The 21,291-nt window shown below is 43.4% G+C and overlaps 1 protein-coding gene across 2 annotated transcripts in view; it reads right to left on the bottom strand.

Annotated features, from left to right (window-relative positions):
- LOC115168702 (carbonic anhydrase 6) overlaps window positions 1–21,291 on the bottom strand; it is a 61,354-nt gene that overhangs the window by 11,132 nt on the left and 28,931 nt on the right. The window contains exons 1-4 of one of the 2 annotated variants that reach the window (XM_029724203.1): window positions 3,030–3,461; window positions 2,145–2,324; window positions 1,632–1,780; window positions 218–313 (exon numbers count right to left, since the gene is read on the bottom strand). In XM_029724203.1, coding sequence (XP_029580063.1) covers window positions 218–313; window positions 1,632–1,780; window positions 2,145–2,324; window positions 3,030–3,114 — 510 coding nt within the window. In that variant the 5' untranslated portion in view covers window positions 3,115–3,461. Of the gene's footprint in view, window positions 1–217; window positions 314–1,631; window positions 1,781–2,144; window positions 2,325–3,029; window positions 3,462–21,291 lie in introns of those variants that run through there. The other variant, XM_029724202.1, reaches the window with a different exon arrangement.

Raw genomic sequence — 21,291 nt, 5'->3', positions numbered from 1 at the left:
CACACAGTTATGCCACATTTACGACATACGGTTATAGATGCTTTGTAATACATTTATGTAGTGCTTATGAAGGCGTTATGAAGGCTTTATGAAGGCTTTATGAAGGCCTTATGAAGGCATTATGAAGGCCTTATGAAGGCTTTATGAAGCCTTCATAAGAACAAGAAGAAGTAAAAGAAGAAGATGGAGAACCAGGTCTCAGATCTCCAGACCTCACCTCGAAGAAGAAGGCTAGAACTGCCAGTCCATCAGGCTTGTCGCTGGCCTCTTGAAAGCTCTTGTACTTATCAGAGTTATAATGGACAACGTGGAGCTGCGACACAGAGGACAAAGAAAACAAATACATTGTTCACAGGGAAGAACTGGGACCAGAAATCTGCCCAGACATTTCTAACACACAGGCCCATTTTTTTGGTTCTCGAGGCCCACATCATTAGCCAAATAATGATCATTTTGCACAAAACCCCCAGTTTAGACAGGCCTACTAGGCTACAAATTAGTCAGCCCATCTGACATATGTCCTAATTGACCTATGACCTCATTGTTTATCATGAGCTCTAAGTTGCAAGTTGCTCCAATTGACGAACCTGTTGGAAGGGAACCATATACAATGTTTACGCAGTAATAATTCAGTTTGTGAAAATCAGAGTGACTAAACTAACCTGTACTTTATCCATACAACAACTCAAGAAGATCCACTTGTCATGGCTAGAGGGTGAGAAAGCAGCCCAAGACCGGCAACGTTCGACAACGTTAGTACAAGCCCTATGTTGCCCATTTTAAATATTTATTGGAGCATTTTTATTTTTGTATTGCTTGTAACTGTTTCGGGTAATGCAAGTTCTTGTGCTGTTAGGTGAATAACCTGTGTGTAAATGTAACAATCTGCTGCTGTATTTTTTTTGTGTTATCTGTGATCGTTTTGTTTGTCTTGTTAAGCTTCTTAATCATTGTACTTAAACTGTATGTGTAAACATGTATACTCAGAGCCCAGCTGTAAAAGAGACCTTGTTGAAATAAAGGAATAATGTTCCTCTAGGAACCAAGAGGATATCTTTAGTACAGGCCCTGTGTTCCTCCAGGACCCAAGAGGATAACTTTATTACAGGCCCTGTGTTCCTCTAGGACCCAAGAGGATAACTTTATTACAGGCCCTGTGTTCCTCTAGGACCCAAGAGGATAACTTTATTACAGGCCCTGTGTTCCTCTAGGACCCAAGAGGATAACTTTATTACAGGCCCTGTGTTCCTCTAGGACCCAAGAGGATAACTTTATTACAGGCCCTGTGTTCCTCTAGGACCCAAGAGGATAACTTTATTACAGGCCTTATGTTCCTCTAGTAACATCAAAACCAAATAAATTACTCCTTGAATAGAAAAGCATTGTTGAGGTAGCTGTAGCCTGGTCCCAGATCAGTATAACTGAGATGCACTGTTGAGGTAGCGGTCACTATTACTGGTCCCAGATCTGTTAGTGCTATCAGGTCAACTCCTTGTGATGTTGGCATGACAAGTAGTGGCAAAGAGTGTCATGATGGCACAAACACTGCTGTTGAGGCCCACTATGGTCAAGTCACGGCCCCACCTCTATTTGTTTTAGCTGTTTTACACCCTTCTGTAGCATTAGCCCACCTCTGCCATGTATCTGATGCCATCCAGGGTGTGCTCTGACCCGCTCTCCTCCAGGTCCCAGCCGCCCCAGTGGAGGTGCATCTGGACGGCCGTGTAGCGCCCGGGGAGACCCTTGGTGATCACCATGCTGGGAGGGAGGACGATTTCAACTGGCCACAACAACACAAAATGACATTTTAATAATTATGACGTAAGCCATTCTGCAGACGCTTTTATCCAAAGCAAGTCATGCGTGCATACATGTGGATGGCCCCAGCGGGAATCAAACCCACATTTCTTGCTTTTTGCAAGTGCCTTGTTCTACCTGCTGAGTCACACAGGACCACATTTTGAGTAGTCTCATTGTTAAAGTAAGCAATCCTAACTTCATTTAGATACACTCATTAAGATGTTATTGTTGCCAGAATTTTATTTGAAAACTTATAGACTCTTCATTCAATATAATAAAACAGTATAGACTAAAACTGGGAATATGATATATTTTTTTTAGTTTTTGTTATTTCAGACATCTACCTGAGTGTCCGTTGTTTTTCATGAGGAAGTTGCCTCTCTGAGCATCATATCCTGTGAGCTCGAGCTGTATCATGCGGGGGTTGTGTCGTACATTCTGCCTCTGGATGTCAATGGGGGACTGTTTCCGTCCACCGCACGCAGGATAGTGCTCCGCCCAGTGCACTTGGTCCAGGGCCCCTTCTGACGTAGGGGAGAAACGGAATGGCGCGGGTGGATTACAACGATGATGATGATGATGAATGAGGAATGAGACAATGTAAACTTGGCCACAATATTTTCATTGGCTGCCCACGCTTTCAACTATAGTCCAAGCAGACAGTTGGGGAAGAGAAGGGGGGGGGGCAAAAGTATCCTAACTGCTATTGTATGAAGTCCCACTGTTCTCCCCGTAGACATACCTTCACAACACCTTGGTGTAAGCACAAAACCTCTAAAAAAAACACAACAAAAACAATGTCTGACCGGTGGTTTGTAAGAGAGGTAGTACAGTGTACTACTCTGCATCATGAACCAAATGACAGGTTGAAGGGAACAGACGTTACACAATACGATAATGACCTACTTGTCTTCCATAGCTATAATCACATACAGTTCCTGATCATCGTGTTTACTTCCTGTTTGTCATCATGATGACTGATTTTAAAACAGCAATAACATATTGCAAAAAAAACCTTCAGTCTCTGTTATTATATTCTCAAACTCTTTCTATTCATCATTCTTCAGAGTTAAAGTAGAGTTCATTATCTTTAATAAATTAATAATGAATTGAAATGAAAAACATTTGTTTTAATGAGTTTAAGACTTTGGGGTCTTTCTAGGGATTTGGAATCCAAAAAAACTACAGATAACTAAAAGGGAATAGGTCATAAATGAATAAATATGTACCTGTATATGTCCAATGTATTCCATCTATCCCGGCAGAGGCAACGCTTACCAACATCAACTGAACAAAAAAACTGAAGCACTCCATTTCAATGGAAATCCTCTTGACAAAAAACACCTCTCTCTCTTTCTCTCTCACTAACTGTGACTGAAAGGAGGTATTGAAACTTCTGTGAATCCAACGCCCCCGAAGCCAACTGCTTCCCGCTGCTCAGTCACAGACAGGGTTGGGTAGGTTACTTTCTAATTGTAATCTGTTTCTAGTTACCTGTCCAAAACTGCAATCAGTAGCGTAACTTTTCGATTACCCAAACTAAGTAATGTAATCTGATTACTTTTGGATTACTTTCCCATTAAGAGGCATGAGAAGAAGACAAAAAAGGATCCATCAAACGCATTTGGTGTGTCATCAAAGTGGTCTCTGATTGGTGGTCGTCATTTGGTGTGTCATCATAGTGGTCTCTGATTGGTGGTGATCATTTGGTGTGTCATCATAGTGGTCTCTGATTGGTGTTCAGACTCGCTCAGGTGGAATAAACTTCAATTTGCACCTTTGTTCAATTCTGAATTGAATGTCATTGAGAATTAAAAAAAATTTGTAAACATCCGTTCTGAAAAGTAATCCAAGAAGTAATCTAGTTTTTCAAATTGTATCTCTGATTGACTATTTATAATCCAGCTTTTACCAAATGTTTCACACATGAAATGGCAATGGCACACTGCCCTAATAGTGGCTCATTGTATACAAATATTGCCATATTAATTTTTAGTTGTGAGGTGTGAGAGTTGTATGGACTGAAATGTCATGGTCTGGACGTTCAACTTTAACTGCTCTCTCTCTCTCTCTCTCTCTCTCTCTCCCTGTCTAGTTGTTTATTATTGTTGTAAATTCTATACGGTGTTGTAATGGCCGTCAAAGGCAGTAGACCAAGGCTCAGCGGGTTGAGTGCTCATAATTAACTTTATTTAGAACACTAAACAAAAACAACACGACAGCCAAACAGTACTGTCAGGTACACTGAACAGAAAATAACCACCCAGAAACACAATGAGAAAAAAAAAACCTACTTAAATATAGTCTCTAATCAGAGGCAACGAGATACAGCTGCCTCCAATTAGAGACCAATCCCAAACACTTCCACATAGACATAGACAACCTAGAATAAACATAGAAATAGACTAACATAGAACATAACCCAAAAACCCCGAAACACACAAACCAAACACCCCCTGCCACGCCCTGACCAAACTACAATAACAAATAACCCCTTTTACTGGTCAGGAATTGACAGGTGTACATAATATTGTTAAGTTTAGCTTAAAGCTAGAATCCTTAATTGAAACAAAATAACAAAGTGAACTCCCCACCCTTGTTTTTGCTAAAAAGCTAAGGCATGGGGCTGGAGAAATGTAACTACTCTCAAATTCACAGACAGAGCTATGGATACAAGGACTGACCATCCATGATATCAACACTATAGTTCGAACCATGTTTTCAGGCTATACATTATTTGTTTACGTTTACATTGTTTACAAACATTGGAGTAGAACAAGCTTATATTCTGGGTTCTCATGGAGTGTGACAGTTGAACTAAGCTCACGAAGCATTTATAAATTATATTCTTCAACAATCAAATGAGTAGATGTTGTTAATTTATAAGTCCAAAAATGGATGGAGTGACTAAGGATTCTAGCTTTAAACTGAGGATTCATTTGGAATGGGTCACGATCATCATACTCAAGGGAATATTGTCCAAGCACATCTTGTTCTTGTTAACATTTGTACATAATCTAAACAGACTAGTTCATTTATTTAGTCTACTTTATTGACTAAGTGTTTGAGATAATATTGTTGACACATTTTACATTTGTATTTGTTAGGGATTCCCATTATTTCCTGTCAAGGCAGCTACTCTTCCTGGGATCCAAACATAAAGCACTTACATTACACATAAAACAGTACATCATATTGTCACGTCCTGGCCAGTATAAGGGGTTATTTGTTATTGTAGTTTGGTCAGGAAGTGGCAGGGGTGTGTTTGTTTTGTGTTGTCGGGGTTTTTGGGTTGTGTTCTATGTTTTGTATTTATATGTTCTATTTTCTAGTTTTTCTATTTCTATGTCTAGTTTATTGTTTTGACCTTCAATTGGAGGCAGCTGTTTCTCGATGCCTCTAATTGAAGGTCCTATTTAGTAGGGGTGTTTTTTCTATGGGTTTTGTGGGTAGTTATTTCCTGTTTTGTGTTCGTGCACCTGACGGGACTGTTTAGTGTCGTTTGTTGTTTTTGTATACGTGTTTCCCTTCTTTAATAAAATAAGAAGATGAGTTTACACGTTCCCGCTGCGTTTTGGTCCGATCCCTACGACACCCGTGACACATATAACATTATTACACCACTACATATCTACAATACAACATGTATTAACACCACCATACAACAATATCACAATGTATATGTGTCTGTACCTTTGTGTGTGTGTCTCTTCACAGTCCACGTTGATAGATTACTTTCATTGTTATGGTTATAATGGCAAATGTGTCAAGATTGTGGGCTTACAGGTAAACATTCAAATGGAACTGATAGCATTTGAGCTACTTTGCAGTTTTTGAAACAAACAGACAATCATAATATCAGTTAAAAATATCAAATTCCCAGTTTACGCTACAAAACCAATTTGATAAGAGATTTTTTTTTTTTTAAACGTTCTATTTAATTCAAAAACTGTAAAAAACGGTCAAAGTGAAGAACGGTTAATATGGCGCTGTCGGAACAGGTTTGGATGCTTTTAACTTCTTAACAAATCTATCCTCTCCTTACTCATTGGTCCTCCCACTGCCCCCCTATCACCTCCTTACTCATTGGTCCTCCCACTGCCCCTATCCTCTCCTTACTCATTGGTCCTCCCACTGCCCCCCACCACCTCCTTACTCATTGGTCCTCCCACTGCCCCCCTATCCTCTCCTTACTCATTGGTCCTCCCACTGCCCCCCATCACCTCCTTACTCATTGGTCCTCCCACTGCCCCTATCCTCTCCTTACTCATTGGTCCTCCCACTGCCCCCCACCACCTCCTTACTCATTGGTCCTCCCACTGCCCCCCCATCACCTCCTTACTCATTGGTCCTCCCACTGCCCCCCTATCACCTCCTTACTCATTGGTCCTCCCACTGCCCCCCCATCACCTCCTTACTCATTGGTCCTCCCACTGCCCCCCCATCACCTCCTTACTCATTGGTCCTCCCACTGCCCCCCCATCACCTCCTTACTCATTGGTCCTCCCACTGCCCCCCCATCACCTCCTTACTCATTGGTCCTCCCACTGCCCCCCCATCACCTCCTTACTCATTGGTCCTCCCACTGCCCCCCCATAATCTCCTGACTCATTGGTCCTCCCACTGCCCCCCATCATCTCCTGACTCATTGGTCCTCCCACTGCCCCCCACCATCTCCTGACTCATTGGTCCTCCCACGGCCCCCCATCACCTCCTTACTCATTGGTCCTCCCACTGCCCCCCCATCACCTCCTTACTCATTGGTCCTCCCACTGCCCCCCATCACCTCCTTACTCATTGGTCCTCCCACTGCCCCCCCATCACCTCCTTACTCATTGGTCCTCCCACTGCCCCCCTATCATCTCCTTACTCATTGGTCCTCCCACTGCCCCCCCATCACCTCCTTACTCATTGGTCCTCCCACTGCCCTTCCATCATCTCCTTACTCATTGGTCCTCCCACTGCCCCCCTATCATCTCCTTACTCATTGGTCCTCCCACTGCCCCCCTATCACCTCCTTACTCATTGGTCCTCCCACTGCCCCCCTATCACCTCCTTACTCATTGGTCCTCCCACTGCCCCCCTATCATCTCCTGACTCATTGGTCCTCCCACTGCCCCCCACCATCTCCTGACTCATTGGTCCTCCCACAGCCCCCCATCATCTCCTTACTTATGAACTGTAACTCAGGATAATCTTTGAAATTGTTGCACGTTGAGTTTATATTTTTTGATTCAGTATAAAAATGTGGGCACAAACAGGTTGTGAATGTTAGCACCAGGTATAAACAGGGCTTTAGACACAGACTCGACCTAAACTGAAACTTAAAAAACAGACTCAGACAGGTTCCCCACAGAGGATTATAATCCAAACTCCCCTCTGGAATTTTTCTGACGCTACATACTCACAAAACATCCTGAATGTTTCAGACGCTATGTACTCACCAAACCTTACCTCCAACACACAACACTTTACTGTATAAACAACACTGGCTTGTTAAGATTACACATTGGTTATAAAGTGGGTGGTAAAGTTCTTCTGAGAGATAAACAAACAACTACTATCTAGGATGCCTGAGGTAAATACTCTCGAGGGATGATAAGAAAAATCAAAGAAGAAAAAGGTTCTCAGAGGAAATGATCATACATCACACAGCACTCTTCTGACTGGGAGCACCGCCTGTTATAACACTCTCCTGACTTGGAGCACCGCCTGTTACAACACTCTCCTGACTTGGAGCACCGCCTGTTATAACACTCTCCTGACTGGGAGCACCGCCTGTTATAACACTCTCCTGACTAGGAGCACCGCCTGTTACAACACTCTCCTGACTGGGAGCACCGCCTGTTATAACACTCTCCTGACTTGGAGCACCGCCTGTTATAACACTCTCCTGACTTGGAGCACCGCCTGTTATAACACTCTCCTGACTGGGAGCACCACCTGTTACAACACTCTCCTGACTGGGAGCACCGCCTGTTACAACACTCTCCTGTCTGGGAGCACCACCTGTTAGAACATGGGTGGTAATGGAAGGGAAGGGGGGATACCTAGTCAGTTATACAACAGAAAGGGAAAGGGGGGATACCTAGTCAGTTATACAACAGAAAGGGGGGATACCTAGTCAGTTGTACAACAGAAAGGGGGGATACCTAGTCAGTTATACAACAGAAAGGGGGGATACCTAGTCAGTTATACAACAGAAAGGGGGGATACCTAGTCAGTTATACAACAGAAAGGGGGGTTACCTAGTCAGTTATACAACAGAAAGGGAAAGGGGGGATACCTAGTCAGTTGTACAACAGAAAGGGGGGATACCTAGTCAGTTATACAACAGAAAGGGGGGATACCTAGTCAGTTGTACAACAGAAAGGGGGGATACCTAGTCAGTTATACAACAGAAAGGGGGGATACCTAGTCAGTTGTACAACAGAAAGGGAAAGGGGGGATACCTAGTCAGTTGTACAACAGAAAGGGGGGATACCTAGTCAGTTGTACAACAGAAAGGGGGGATACCTAGTCAGTTATACAACAGAAAGGGGGGATACCTAGTCAGTTATACAACAGAAAGGGAAAGGGGGGATACCTAGTCAGTTGTACAACAGAAAGGGGGATACCTAGTCAGTTATACAACAGAAAGGGGGGATACCTAGTCAGTTATACAACAGAAAGGGAAAGGGGGATACCTAGTCAGTTATACAACAGAAAGGGGGATACCTAGTCAGTTGTACAACAGAAAGGGGGATACCTAGTCAGTTATACAACAGAAAGGGGGATACCTAGTCAGTTATACAACAGAAAGGGAAAGGGGGATACCTAGTCAGTTATACAACAGAAAGGGGGGATACCTAGTCAGTTATACAACAGAAAGGGGGATACCTAGTCAGTTATACAACAGAAAGGGGGGATACCTAGTCAGTTATACAACAGAAAGGGGGGATACCTAGTCAGTTGTACAACAGAAAGGGGGGATACCTAGTCAGTTATACAACAGAAAGGGGGGATACCTAGTCAGTTATACAACAGAAAGGGAAAGGGGGGATACCTAGTCAGTTGTACAACAGAAAGGGGGATACCTAGTCAGTTGTACAACAGAAAGGGGGGATACCTAGTCAGTTATACAACAGAAAGGGGGGATACCTAGTCAGTTGTACAACAGAAAGGGGGGAAACCTAGTCAGTTGTACAACAGAAAGGGGGGATACCTAGTCAGTTGTACAACAGAAAGGGGGGATACCTAGTCAGTTGTACAACAGAAAGGGAAAGGGGGGATACCTAGTCAGTTATACAACAGAAAGGGAAAGGGGGGATACCTAGTCAGTTGTACAACAGAAAGGGGGGATACCTAGTCAGTTATACAACAGAAAGGGAAAGGGGGGATACCTAGTCAGTTGTACAACAGAAAGGGGGATACCTAGTCAGTTATACAACAGAAAGGTGGGATACCTAGTCAGTTATACAACAGAAAGGGGGGATACCTAGTCAGTTATACAACAGAAAGGGGGGATACCTAGTCAGTTGTACAACAGAAAGGGAAAGGGGGGATACCTAGTCAGTTATACAACAGAAAGGGGGATACCTAGTCAGTTGTACAACAGAAAGGGGGAATACCAAGTCAGTTATACAACAGAAAGGGGGGATACCTAGTCAGTTATACAACAGAAAGGGGGATACCTAGTCAGTTATACAACAGAAAGGGGGGATACCTAGTCAGTTATACAACAGAAAGGGGGATACCTAGTCAGTTGTACAACAGAAAGGGGGGATACCTAGTCAGTTATACAACAGAAAGGGGGGATATCTAGTCAGTTGTACAACAGAAAGGGGGGATACCTAGTCAGTTGTACAACAGAAAGGGGGGATACCTAGTCAGTTGTACAACAGAAAGGGGGGATACCTAGTCAGTTATACAACAGAAAGGGAAAGGGGGGATACCTAGTCAGTTATACAACAGAAAGGGGGGATACCTAGTCAGTTATACAACAGAAAGGGAAAGGGGGGATACCGAGTCAGTTAAACAACAGAAAGGGGGATACCTAGTCAGTTGTACAACAGAAAGGGGGATACCTAGTCAGTTATACAACAGAAAGGGAAAGGGGGGATACCGAGTCAGTTAAACAACAGAAAGGGGGGATACCAAGTCAGTTATACAACAGAAAGGGGGATACCTAGTCAGTTATACAACAGAAAGGGGGATACCTAGTCAGTTGTACAACAGAAAGGGGGGATACCTAGTCAGTTATATAACAGAAAGGGGGGATACCTAGTCAGTTATACAACAGAAAGGGGGATACCTAGTCAGTTGTACAACAGAAAGGGGGGATACCTAGTCAGTTATACAACAGAAAGGGGGGATACCTAGTCAGTTGTACAACAGAAAGGGGGGATACCTAGTCAGTTGTACAACAGAAAGGGGGGATACCTAGTCAGTTATACAACAAAAAGGGAAAGGGGGGATACCTAGTCAGTTGTACAACAGAAAGGGGGGATACCAAGTCAGTTATACAACAGAAAGGGGGATACCTAGTCAGTTATACAACAGAAAGGGGGATACCTAGTCAGTTGTACAACAGAAAGGGGGGATACCTAGTCAGTTATACAACAGAAAGGGAAAGGGGGGATACCTAGTCAGTTATACAACAGAAAGGGGGGATACCTAGTCAGTTATACAACAGAAAGGGAAAGGGGGGATACCTAGTCAGTTATACAACAGAAAGGGGGGATACCTAGTCAGTTGTACAACAGAAAGGGAAAGGGGGGATACCTAGTCAGTTATACAACAGAAAGGGGGGATACCTAGTCAGTTATACAACAGAAAGGGGGATACCTAGTCAGTTATACAACAGAAAGGGGGATACCTAGTCAGTTATACAACAGAATGGGGGATACCTAGTCAGTTGTACAACAGAAAGGGGGGATACCTAGTCAGTTGTACAACAGAAAGGGGGGATACCTAGTCAGTTATACAACAGAAAGGGAAAGGGGGATACCTAGTCAGTTGTACAACAGAAAGGGGGAAATCTATTCAGTTATACAACAGAAAGTGGGATACCTAGTCAGTTATACAACAGAAAGGGGGGATACCTAGTCAGTTATACAACAGAAAGGGGGATACCTAGTCAGTTGTACAACAGAAAGGGGGGATACCTAGTCAGTTATACAACAGAAAGGGAAAGGGGGGATACCTAGTCAGTTATACAACAGAAAGGGGGATACCTAGTCAGTTATACAACAGAAAGGGGGGATACCTAGTCAGTTGTACAACAGAAAGGGGGGATACCTAGTCAGTTGTACAACAGAAAGAGGGGATACCTGGTCAGTTATACAACAGAAAGGGAAAGGGGGGATACCTAGTCAGTTATACAACAGAAAGGGAAAGGGGGGATACCTAGTCAGTTGTACAACAGAAAGGGGGGATACCTAGTCAGTTGTACAACAGAAAGGGGGGATACCTAGTCAGTTGTACAACAGAAAGGGGGGATACCTAGTCAGTTATACAACAGAAAGGGAAAGGGGGGATACCTAGTCAGTTATACAACAGAAAGGGAAAGGGGGATACCTAGTCAGTTATACAACAGAAAGGGGGGATACCTAGTCAGTTATACAACAGAAAGGGGGATACCTAGTCAGTTATACAACAGAAAGGGGGATACCTAGTCAGTTATACAACAGAAAGGGAAAGGGGGGATACCTAGTCAGTTGTACAACAGAAAGGGGGGATACCTAGTCAGTTGTACAACAGAAAGGGGGGATACCTAGTCAGTTGTACAACAGAAAGGGGGGATACCTAGTCAGTTGTACAACAGAAAGGGGGGATACCTAGTCAGTTATACAACAGAAAGGGGGGATACCTAGTCAGTTATACAACCGAAAGGGGGGATACCTAGTCAGTTGTACAACAGAAAGGGGGGATACCTAGTCAGTTATACAACAGAAAGGGGGGATACCTAGTCAGTTATACAACAGAAAGGGAAAGGGGGGATACCTAGTCAGTTATACAACAGAAAGGGAAAGGGGGGATACCTAGTCAGTTATACAACAGAAAGGGGGGATACCTAGTCAGTTATACAACAGAAAGGGAAAGGGGGGATACCTAGTCAGTTGTACAACAGAAAGGGGGATACCTAGTCAGTTGTACAACAGAAAGGGGGGATACCTAGTCAGTTATACAACAGAAAGGGGGATACCTAGTCAGTTATACAACAGAAAGGGGGGATACCTAGTCAGTTATACAACAGAAAGGGAAAGGGGGGATACCTAGTCAGTTATACAACAGAAAGGGGGATACCTAGTCAGTTGTACAACAGAAAGGGAAAGGGGGGATACCTAGTCAGTTATACAACAGAAAGGGGGATACCTAGTCATTTATACAACAGAAAGGGGGATACCTAGTCAGTTATACAACAGAAAGGGGATACCTAGTCAGTTATACAACAGAAAGGGGGGATACCTAGTCAGTTATACAACAGAAAGGGAAAGGGGGATACCTAGTCAGTTATACAACAGAAAGGGGGGATACCTAGTCAGTTATACAACAGAAAGGGAAAGGGGGATACCTAGTCAGTTGTACAACAGAAAGGGGGGATACCTAGTCAGTTATACAACAGAAAGGGAAAGGGGGATACCTAGTCAGTTATACAACAGAAAGGGGGGATACCTAGTCAGTTATACAACAGAAAGGGAAAGGGGGGATACCTAGTCAGTTATACAACAGAAAGGGGGGATACCTAGTCAGTTATACAACAGAAAGGGAAAGGGGGATACCTAGTCAGTTATACAACAGAAAGGGGGGATACCTAGTCAGTTATACAACAGAAAGGGAAAGGGGGGATACCTAGTCAGTTATACAACAGAAAGGGAAAGGGGGGATACCTAGTCAGTTGTACAACAGAAAGGGGGGATACCTAGTCAGTTATACAACAGAAAGGGGGGATACCTAGTCAGTTATACAACAGAAAGGGGGGATACCTAGTCAGTTGTACAACAGAAAGGGAAAGGGGGGATACCTAGTCAGTTATACAACAGAAAGGGGGGATACCTAGTCAGTTATACAACAGAAAGGGGGATGCCTAGTCAGTTATACAACAGAAAGGGAAAGGGGGATACCTAATCAGTTATACAACAGAAAGGGGGGATACCTAGTCAGTTGTACAACAGAAAGGGAAAGGGGGGATACCTAGTCAGTTGTACAACAGAAAGGGGGGATACCTAGTCAGTTATACAACAGAAAGGGGGATACCTAGTCAGTTGTACAACAGAAAGGGGGGATACCTAGTCAGTTATACAACAGAAAGGGGGGATACTTAGTCAGTTATACAACATAAAGGGGGGATACCTAGTCAGTTATACAACAGAAAGGGGGGATACCTAGTCAGTTATACAACAGAAAGGGGGGATACCTAGTCAGTTATACAACAGAAAGGGGGGATACCTAGTCAGTTATACAACAGAAAGGGGTGATACCTAGTCAGTTATACAACAGAAAGGGGGATACCTAGTCAGTTATACAACAGAAAGGGGGGATACCTAGTCAGTTGTACAACAGAAAGGGGGGATACCTAGTCAGTTATACAACAGAAAGGGGGGATACCTAGTCAGTTGTACAACAGAAAGGGGTGATACCTAGTCAGTTATACAACAGAAAGGGGGATACCTAGTCAGTTATACAACAGAAAGGGGGGATACCTAGTCAGTTATACAACAGAAAGGGGGGATACCTAGTCAGTTGTACAACAGAAAGGGAAAGGGGGGATACCTAGTCAGTTATACAACAGAAAGGGGGGATACCTAGTCAGTTATACAACAGAAAGGGGGGATACCTAGTCAGTTATACAACAGAAAGGGGGGATACCTAGTCAGTTATACAACAGAAAGGGGGGATACCTAGTCAGTTATACAACAGAAAGGGGGGATACCTAGTCAGTTATACAACAGAAAGGGAAAGGGGGATACCTAGTCAGTTATACAACAGAAAGGGGGGATACCTAGTCAGTTGTACAACAGAAAGGGGGATACCTAGTCAGTTGTACAACAGAAAGGGGGGATACCTAGTCAGTTATACAACAGAAAGGGGGGATACCTAGTCAGTTGTACAACAGAAAGGGGGGATACCTAGTCAGTTATACAACAGAAAGGGGGATACCTAGTCAGTTATACAACAGAAAGGGGGGATACCTAGTCATTTGTACAACTGAAGACATTCAACTGAAATGTGTCTTCCTCTTTTAACCCAACTGCGGAGGTTGGCTGTTCTAATTCACTGATTGGTGGAATGCATAAGGCTGCTGAGGAGTATTTCTGTCAGAAATAAAGCCCTTTCGTGGGAAAAACGAATTCTGATTTGTATTTGAATTTGTATTTATATTTGATCCCACATTAGTTCCTGCCAAGGCAGCAGCTACTCTTCCTGGGGTTTATTATGGATCCCCATTAGTTCCTGTCAAGGCAGCAGCTACTCTTCCTGGGGTTTATTATGGATCCCCATTAGTTCCTGCCAAGGCAGCAGCTACTCTTCCTGGGGTTTATCATGGATCCCCATTAGTTCCTGTCAAGGCAGCAGCTACTCTTCCTGGGGTTTATTATGGATCCCCATTAGTTCCTGCCAAGGCAGCAGCTACTCTTCCTGGGGTTTATTATGGGTCCTCATTAGTTCCTACCAAGACAGCAGCTACTCTTCCTGTGGTTTATTATGGATCCCCATTAGTTCCTACCAATGCAGCAGCTACTCTTCCTGGGGGTTTATTATGGATCCCCATTAGTTCCTGCCAAGGCAGCAGCTACTCTTCCTGGGGTTTATTATGGGTCCCCATTAGTTCCTGCCAAGGCAGCAGCTACTCTTCCTGGGGTTTATTATGGATCCCCATTACTTCCTGCCAAGGCAGCAGCTACTCTTCCTGGGGTTTATTATGGATCCCCATTAGTTCCTGTCAAGGCAGCAGCTACTCTTCCTGGGGTTTATTATGGGTCCCCATTAGTTCCTGCCAAGGCAGCAGCTACACTTCCTGGGGTTTATTATGGATCCCCATTAGTTCCTGTCAAGGCAGCAGCTACTCTTCCTGGGGTTTATTATGGATCCCCATTAGTTCCTGCCAAGGCAGCAGCTACTCTTCCTGGGGTTTATTATGGATCCCGTTAGTTCCTGTCAAGGCAGCAGCTACTCTTCCTGGGGTTTATTATGGATCCCCATTAGTTCCTGCCAAGGCAGCAGCTACTCTTCCTGGGGTTTATTATGGGTCCCCATTAGTTCCTGCCAAGGCAGCAGCTACACTTCCTGGGGTTTATTATGGATCCCCATTAGTTCCTGCCAAGATAGCAGCTACTCTTCCTGGGGTTTATTATGGATCCCCATTAGTTCCTACCAAGGCAGCAGCTACTCTTCCTGGGGTTTATTATGGATCCCCATTAGTTCCTGTCAAGGCAGCAGCTACTCTTCCTGGGGTTTATCATGGATCCCCATTAGTTCCTGCCAAGGCAGCAGCTACTCTTCCTGGGGTTTATTATGGATCCCCATTCGTTCCTGCCAAGACAGCAGCTACTCTTCCTGGGGTTTATTATGGATCCCCATTAGTTCCTGCCAAGGCAGCAGCTACTCTTCCTGGGGTTTATTATGGATCCTCATTAGTTCCTGCCAAGGCAGCAGCTACTCTTCCTGGGGTCCAGCAAAATGAAGGCAATTATATAATTTTTAAAACATTACAATGCATTCACAGATTTCACAACACACTGTGTGTCCTCAGGCCCCTACTCCACCACTACCACATATCTACAATACAAAGTCCATGTGTATATGTGTGTACAGTGCGTATGTTATTGTGTGTGTGTATGCATGTGTCTGTGCCTATGTTTGTGTTGCTTCACAGTCCCCTCTGTTACATAAGATGTATTTTTATCTGTTTTTAAAATCCAATTTTACTGCTTGCATCAGTTAGTTGTTGTGGAATAGAGTTTCATGTAGTCATGGCTCTACAGTGCATTCGGAAAGTATTCAGACCCCTTTACTTTTCCCACATTTTGTTACGTTACAGCCTTATTTAAAATAAAATAAATTACATTCTCAGCAATCTACACACAATACCCCATAATGACAAAGTGAAAACATGTTTTTAGAAATGTTTACAAATGTATTAAAAATAAAAACAGAAATACTTTATCTACATAAGTATTCAGACCTTTTGCTATGAGACTCGAAATTGAGCTCAGGTGCATCCTGTTTCCATTGATCATCCTTGAGATGTTTCTACAACTTCATTGGAGTCCACCTGTGGTAAATTCAGTTGATTGGACATGATTTGGAAAGGCACACACCTGTCTATATAAAGTTTCCACAGTTGACTGTGCATGTCGGCGCAAAAACCAAGCCATGAGATCGAAGGAATTGTCTGTAAAGCTCCGGGACAGGATTGTGTCGAGGCACAGATCTGGGGAAGGGTAACAAAACATTTCTGCAGCATTGAAGGTCCCCAAGAACACAGTGGCCTCCACCATTCTTAAATGGAAGAAGTTTGAAACCACCAATACTCTTCCTAGAGCTGGTCACATGGCCAACCTGAGCAATTGGTGGAGAAGGTCCTTGGTAAGGGAGGTGACCAAAAACCCGATGGTCACTATGACAGAGCTCTATAGTTCCTCTGTGGAGATGGGAGAACTTTCCAGAAGGACAACCATCTCTGCAGCACTCCACCAATCAGGCCATTATTGTAGAGTGTCCAGACGGAAGCCACTCCTCAGTAAAAGGCACATGACAGCCTGCTTAGAGTTTGTCAAAAGGCACCTAAAGACTCTCAGACCATGAGAAACACGATTCTCTGGTCTGATGAAATCAAGATTGAACTCTTTGGCCTGAATGCCAAGTGTCACATCTGGAGGAAACCTGGCACCATCCCTACGGTGAAGCATGGTGGTGGCAGCATCATTCTGTGGGGATGTTTTTCAGCGGCAGGGACTGGGAGACTAGTCAGGATCGATGCAACAATGCAACAAGAGCAAAGTACAGAGAGATTCTTGATGAAAACCTGCTCCTCAGCGCTCAGGACCTCAGACTGAGGTGAAGGTTCACCTTCCAACAGGACAACAACCCTAAGCACACAGCCAAGGCAATGCAGGAGTGGCTTTGAGACAAATCTCTGAATATCCTTGAGTGGCCCAGCCAGAGCCCGGACTTGAAACCAATTGAACATCTCTGGAGAAAACTGAAAATAGCTGTGCAGCAACGGGACCTGCCGGATCAAGGAAGCCATTTCAAGTCTATGTGTCACGATCGTCGTAAGAACTGGACCAAGGCGCAGCGTACGTAGTGTTCCACATCTTTATTATAAAGTGAAACTTCAGCAAATACAAAACAATAAACGAACAAATGAAACATGAAGCAAGTGAGGTGCTCACAGGCAACTACACATAAACAAAACAAGATCCCACAAAACACAGTGGGGAAATGGCTGCCTAAATATGATCCCCAATCAGAGACAACGATAAACTGCTGCCTCTGATTGGGAACCATACCAGGCCGACATAGAAATAAAACAACCTAGATTACCCACCCTAGTCACACCCCAACCTAACCAACATAGAGAATAAAAGGCTCTCTATGGTCAGGGCGTGACACTATGATTCTTGGCAAGCAAACAATTGCCGCATTAGAACCCTGAGTGATCCGGTTTGTCCCGAAGCAAACCGTTCATTTATTTCTCCAGACAAAGAGTGCTCTATTGCCAAACTCATCTGGGACTAAATTCATTAGCTTGATGGCTAGCAGCGCTGTCAAGCAGGCTTCAATCTGTCTGTTAAGCGGGATTCCAGGACAAGAAATAACGGTCCTAGCTGTTAAATGCTAACCGCATCCCGGAATCCACGCAAAAACAAGTTCAGTATTTATATTTAATGAATATTGGTTATGTTTTACTCAAAAATAACAAATCGAGTGTTTCCAGGGTATGGTGTTCAGCTGCGCACTCTGATGACGTAGGCTCTTCCCTGTGGTGAAGAGGTATGATTGGCTGGTCCTGGCTCCCCAGTGGGTGGGCCTATGCCCTCCAAGGCCCACCAATGGATGCACCCCTGCCCAGTCATGTGAAATCCATAGATTAGGGCCTAATTTCAATTGATTTATATCCTTATATGAACTATAACTCAGTACAATCGTTGAAATTGTTGCATGTTGCTTCTATATTTTTGTTCAGTATAGACATGCGTAGATGATTTGAAAGACACATTGTGATCAGATCTTCCTGACCACCTCAGGAACACATTGTGTCTGGATTTCAATCAAGTGTAAACAGATCTGGATTGTCAAACCATTTAAATCATCATTATACCGGTTAGCGCATGGTGTAAACGAGGCTCAAATATGATGGTGCTTTCCATCAGATGAGATGAGTTGACTACCCATCACAGGATGTTTCACTTCTCCCAGAGCAATGTGATTAGTCATCTCATCTTAACAGATGGGAAGCACCGTCATCTTTACACACTGACTCAACTTGAAACTTGCTCAGATCTCTCCTATCCTTCAGCATACAGTATGAGAGCTCTGAGCAAGAACGCAAACCGTCTGGGCACAGACGTCAGTTCTAGTTTTGATTTACATTTGGTTGAGTTGTCAACTAACGTGAATTCAACGTGAAATCAACGTGAAATATCACCATCCCATTTGATTTAGATTCAAAGTTGGGTGAAAAAAAAGTCAATTCCCTTACATTGATTACTTTGTTTTCAAATTCAATCAGTTTTCCACATTGATCCAACGTCATAACCAGGGGGTTGGAACCAAAATTATTTTCCAATCGTTTAGTTCTGAACAGAACCATTTAAATACATATATATAATAAAGTATTTGCAGGCTAACAATAAAATACCATTCCTAATGTGATGAGTAGACTAAGTATACTTTACAAGAAGATTTGGTCTCTGTAGTCCCTGCCATGCTGTTAATATTTATATGAACACTATGGCATGAAATGATAGGTGTCAGGATAGGTGTCCCGCTAGCGGGACCAAAGTCGACAACATCCGGTGAATATCGAGGGCGCGCAATTCAAATAAATAATCGTAATATTAAACATTCATGAAAATACAAGTGTCTTATATCATTTAAAAGCTTAACATCTTGGTAATCTAACTGTGTTGTCCGATTTACAATAGGCTTTACGGCGAAAGCATACCATGCGATTGTCTGAGGACAGCGCCCCACATCAACATATTTTTCAACCGGCACAGGCATCACAAAATCACAAATAGCGACAAAATAATTCACTTACTTTTGAACATCTTCCTCTGTTTGCAATCCAAAGGGTCCCAGCTACAAGATGAATGGTCGTTTTGTTAGATAAAATCCTTCTTTATATCCCAAGAAGTCTGTTTAGTTGGCGCCATCGATTTCAGTAATCCACTCGTTCAACATGCAGACAAAGGAATCCAAAAAGCTACCGCTAAACTTCGTCCAAACAAGTCAAACAACGTTTCTATCTAATCATCAGGTACCCTAAAATGTAAATAAACTATAATATTTCATACGGAAAGTAGTATGTTCAATAGGAAAGGAAAATTATTAAGCGCGTGCCCTTTTCCATGCACGCCTGAAAGACTGATATTGTTCTGGTACTCTCTTCACCAAAACGCCAAATTCTTCCTTGTTTTTCAAGAAACAAGCCTGAAACCTTGAATAAAGACCGTTGACATCTAGTGGAAGCCATAGGAATTGCAATCTGGGAGCCGGAATTACATAGAAGCAATAGGTTTCCATTGGAAGAGCCTGGGACCTCAAAAAATGGTACAAAAAAATTCAGTTGGGTTAGGGTTAGGGTTCAGTTCTTCAGGTTTTCGCCTGCCATATCAATTCTGTTATAGTCACAGACATGATTTTAGCAGTTTTAGAAACTTCAAAGTGTTTTCTATCCAATGCTAACCATTATATCCTGGCTTCTGGGCCTGAGTAACAGGCAGTTTACTTTGGGCACGTCAGTCAGGCGGAAATTCAGGAAACTAGACCCTATCCTATATGCGATATCTAAATCTAGATTCTCTACAGCCTTCTCTCTGCTATCATCAACGCTCATGGTGGGGACAGACAGCCCATCTCAGAATGGAGTGCAGTTCCCAGTACATGTAGACCTATCATCTCCTCACGGTAATATAATAGCCGAATGCAAATGTCTAATTTACACATCTTCATCAGTCTTTCGAGGGGTCACCATATTTCATTTTATTGCAACTGGAGAATTTTAAAACAGCCTAGCTCTCAAATAGCATTGCTTTAAATCAGAGCACGCACAAGAAGTCTCTCTCTCTCTCTCTCTCTCTCTCTCTCTCTCTCTCTCTCTCTCTCCATCAATTACAATCAAACTACATCCAAAATAGATCATCCTGCTCAAGATACATTATAAACTGGGTGGTGCGAGCCCTGAATGCTGATTGGTTGACAGTCGTGATATATCAGACCATATACCACAGGTATGAAAAAACATATATATTTACTGCTCTAATTACGTTGGTAACCAGTTTATAATAGCAATAAGGCACTTTGGGGGTTTATGGTATACGGCCAATATACCACGGCGAAGGGCTGTATCCAGGCACTCTGCGTTGCGTCGTGCATAAGAACAGCCCTTAGCTGTGGTATATTGTCCATATACCAAACCCCCTTGGGCCTTATTGCTTAAGTATATACAGTACCAATCAATAGTTTGGACACACCTACTCATTCCAGGGTTTTTCTTTATTTTGACTATTTTCTACATTGTGGAGTTCATTAGAGTTAACAGCACCTCCGATTGCAGCACAAATAATTGCTTCACAGAGTTCAGGTAACTAGCACATCTCAACATCAACTGTTTAGAGGAGACTGCGTGAATCAGGCCTTCATGGTCAAATTGCTGCAAAGAAACCACTACTAAAGGACACCAATAAGAAGAAGACTTGCTTGGGCCAAGAAACACGAGCAATGGACATTAGACCGGTGGAAGTCCAAATTTGAGATTTTTGGTTCCAACCGCCGTGTCTTTGTGAGATGGAGAGTAGGTGAACGTATGATCACTGCATGTGTAGTTCCCACCATGAAGCATGGAGGAGGAGGTGTGATGGTGTGGGGGGTGCTTTACTGGTAACACTGTCTGTCATTTATTTAGAATTCAAGGCACACTTAACCAGCATGGCTACAACAGCATTTTGCAGTGATACGCCATCCCATCTGGTTTTCGCTGAGTGGCACTATCAGTTGTTTTTCAACAGGACAATGACCCAAAACACACCAGGCTGTGTTTTGGGTCATTAAGGGCTATTTGACCAAGAAGGAGAGTGATGGAGTGCTGCATCAGATGACCTGGCACTCACAATCACCTGACCTCAACCCAATTGTGATGGTTTGGGATGAGTTGGGCCGCAGAGTGAAGGAAAAGCAGCCAACAAGTGCTCAGCAAATGTGGGAACTCCTTCAAGACTGTTGGAAAAATATTCATCATGAAGCTGGTTGAGAGAATGCCAAGAGTGTGCAAAGCTGTCA

Source organism: Salmo trutta, chromosome 30 (assembly GCF_901001165.1).
Source record: "Salmo trutta chromosome 30, fSalTru1.1, whole genome shotgun sequence".
Lineage (NCBI taxonomy): Eukaryota > Metazoa > Chordata > Actinopteri > Salmoniformes > Salmonidae > Salmo > Salmo trutta.
This window is presented reverse-complemented; position numbering and strand designations above follow the sequence as displayed.